We start from the raw sequence: 2,839 nt of genomic DNA, 5'->3' as shown, positions 1-2,839 counted from the left end.
TTATCATTATATTTATTCACAAACAACTATTGAGCCCCTAATGGGTACCAGGGATATTGGGAAACAAGATCAATCACTCAGTGATGCTGTCTTCAAAGATAAGGTTTTTGTGGTAAGGGAATTAAATTTTACATATACACAGTATTTAAAAGCATGCATATATATATATATATATATATATATATATATATATATATATATATATATATAGTTTAAGTGGCCCCCAAATACTGTTAGAAAAGAGATTGACTATTCTTGGCTGTATTATCAGCACCCAACACAGCAGGAGATATAATAAATATCTTTTGGAAAGAATTAATGAATGAAAAATCAAGTGCATCAATCTCAATTATTTCCAAGATACAGCAATCAGATATTGATATTTTTCTTAACTTGACTTTTTTTTCCCTCCCACTGTTCCCAGGTAGCTTAGCCAACATGGCTGTCTCCTTGCCACCCACCCTGAGACTCAGTCCTGCCCCTGATGAAATTCAGCACCCGCATATCAAATTTTCTGAGTGGAAATTTAAGCTATTCAGGGTGCGATCCTTTGAAAAGGCACCTGAAAAGGCACCCGAAGAAGCCCAAAAGGAGAAAGGTTCCTCAGAGGGGAACCCTTACCTAGAGCAGTCTCCAGTAGTTCCAGATAAGCCTGGTGGTCAGAAATCAGTTCTGACTCAGCGATCATTGAAACTTCACCCTAAATTTTCAAAGAAATTCCATGCTGATGGAAAGTCAAGAGACAAAGCAATTCACCAAGCCAGGCTTAGACACTTCTGCCGCATCTGTGGGAATCCATTCAAGAGTGATGGGCACAACCGGAGATACCCAGTCCATGGGCCCGTGGATGCTAAAACCCAAAGCCTTTTCCGAAAGAAGGAAAAGAGAGTTACTTCCTGGCCAGACCTCATTGCCAGAGTTTTCCGGATTGATGTGAAGGCGGATCTTGACTCGATCCACCCCACTGAATTCTGTCATAACTGTTGGAGCATTATGTACAGGAAGTTCAGTAGTGCCCCCTGTGAGGTCTACTTCCCAAGGAATGTGACCACGGAGTGGCATCCCCACACACCATCCTGTGACATTTGCCTCACTGCCCATGGGGGACTCAAGAGGAAGAGACATCAGCCCAATGTGCAGCTCAGCAAGAAACTGAAAACTGTGCTAAACCAAGCGAGACGGGACCGTCAGCGCAAGAGAGCTCAGGCTAGGGTCAGCAGTAAGGAAGTCATGAAGAAGATCTCTAACTGCAGTAAGATTCATCTCAGTACCAAGCTTCTTGCAGTGGACTTCCCAGCACACTTTGTGAAATCCATCTCCTGCCAGATATGTGAACACATTCTGGCTGACCCCGTGGAGACCAGCTGTAAGCATGTGTTTTGCAGGATCTGCATCCTCCGATGCCTCAAAGTCATGGGCAGCTATTGTCCTTCCTGCCGATACCCGTGCTTCCCTACTGACCTGGAGAGTCCAGTGAAGTCCTTTCTGAACATCTTGAATTCTCTGATGGTGAAGTGTCCTGCACAGGAGTGCAACGAGGAGGTGAGTCTGGAAAAATATAACCATCATGTCTCAAGCCACAAAGAGTCTAAAGAGGCTTTGGTGCATATTAATAAAGGGGGCCGGCCTCGTCAGCATCTCCTGTCACTGACACGCAGGGCTCAGAAACATAGGCTCAGGGAGCTCAAGATTCAAGTCAAAGAATTTGCCGACAAAGAAGAAGGTGGAGATGTGAAGTCTGTGTGCTTGACATTGTTCCTGCTGGCACTGAGGGCCAGGAATGAACACAGACAAGCCGATGAGCTAGAGGCCATCATGCAGGGGCGGGGCTCTGGTCTGCAACCAGCTGTTTGCTTGGCCATCCGTGTCAATACCTTCCTCAGCTGCAGCCAGTACCATAAGATGTACAGGACTGTGAAAGCCATCACCGGGAGGCAGATTTTTCAGCCTTTGCATGCTCTTCGAAATGCTGAGAAAGTCCTCCTGCCAGGCTACCATCCCTTTGAGTGGCAGCCCCCTCTGAAGAATGTGTCCTCCAGAACTGATGTTGGAATTATTGATGGGCTGTCCGGACTTGCCTCTTCTGTGGATGAATACCCGGTGGATACCATCGCAAAGAGGTTCCGCTATGACTCTGCTTTGGTGTCTGCTTTGATGGACATGGAAGAAGATATCTTGGAAGGCATGAGATCCCAAGATCTTGACGACTACCTGAACGGTCCCTTCACTGTAGTGGTAAAGGAGTCTTGTGATGGAATGGGGGATGTGAGTGAGAAGCATGGGAGTGGGCCTGCAGTTCCAGAAAAGGCAGTTCGTTTTTCATTCACAGTAATGAGAATTATGATAGAGCATGATTCGCAGAATGTGAAGGTATTTGAGGAACCCAAGCCCAATTCTGAACTGTGTTGCAAGCCATTGTGTCTTATGCTGGCAGATGAGTCTGACCACGAGACCCTGACTGCCATCCTAAGCCCTCTCATTGCTGAAAGGGAGGCCATGAAGGGCAGTGAATTAATATTGGAGATGGGAGGCATCCCCAGGACTTTCAAGTTCATCTTCAGGGGCACCGGATATGATGAAAAACTTGTCCGAGAAGTAGAAGGCTTAGAAGCCTCTGGCTCTGTCTACATCTGTACCCTTTGTGATGCCACTCGTCTGGAAGCCTCTCAAAATCTTGTCCTCCACTCCATAACCAGAAGCCACGCTGAGAACCTGGAGCGCTATGAGGTTTGGCGATCCAATCCCTATCACGAGTCAGTGGAAGAACTCCGGGACCGGGTGAAAGGGGTCTCTGCCAAACCTTTCATTGAGACAGTCCCTTCTATAGATGCTCTCCACT

At 46.6% G+C, this 2,839-nt stretch overlaps 1 protein-coding gene across 1 annotated transcript; it reads left to right on the top strand.

The window, feature by feature from the left end:
• Positions 1 to 438: 438 nt before the first annotated feature.
• Positions 439 to 2,835, top strand: Rag1 (recombination activating 1; the record flags this gene model as incomplete). The annotated part of the gene is made up of 1 exon (XM_059258907.1): positions 439 to 2,835. A coding segment is annotated over exon 1 (2,397 nt), but the record flags the coding sequence as incomplete, so codon positions are not given.
• Between the last annotated feature and the right edge of the window lie 4 nt (positions 2,836 to 2,839).

The sequence above is a fragment of the Peromyscus eremicus genome, chromosome 4, assembly GCF_949786415.1.
Source record: "Peromyscus eremicus chromosome 4, PerEre_H2_v1, whole genome shotgun sequence".
In the NCBI taxonomy this organism is placed as follows: Eukaryota; Metazoa; Chordata; class Mammalia; order Rodentia; family Cricetidae; genus Peromyscus; species Peromyscus eremicus.
The sequence above is the reverse complement of the archived record's forward strand: the minus strand, read 5'-3'. Positions and strand labels throughout refer to the sequence as shown.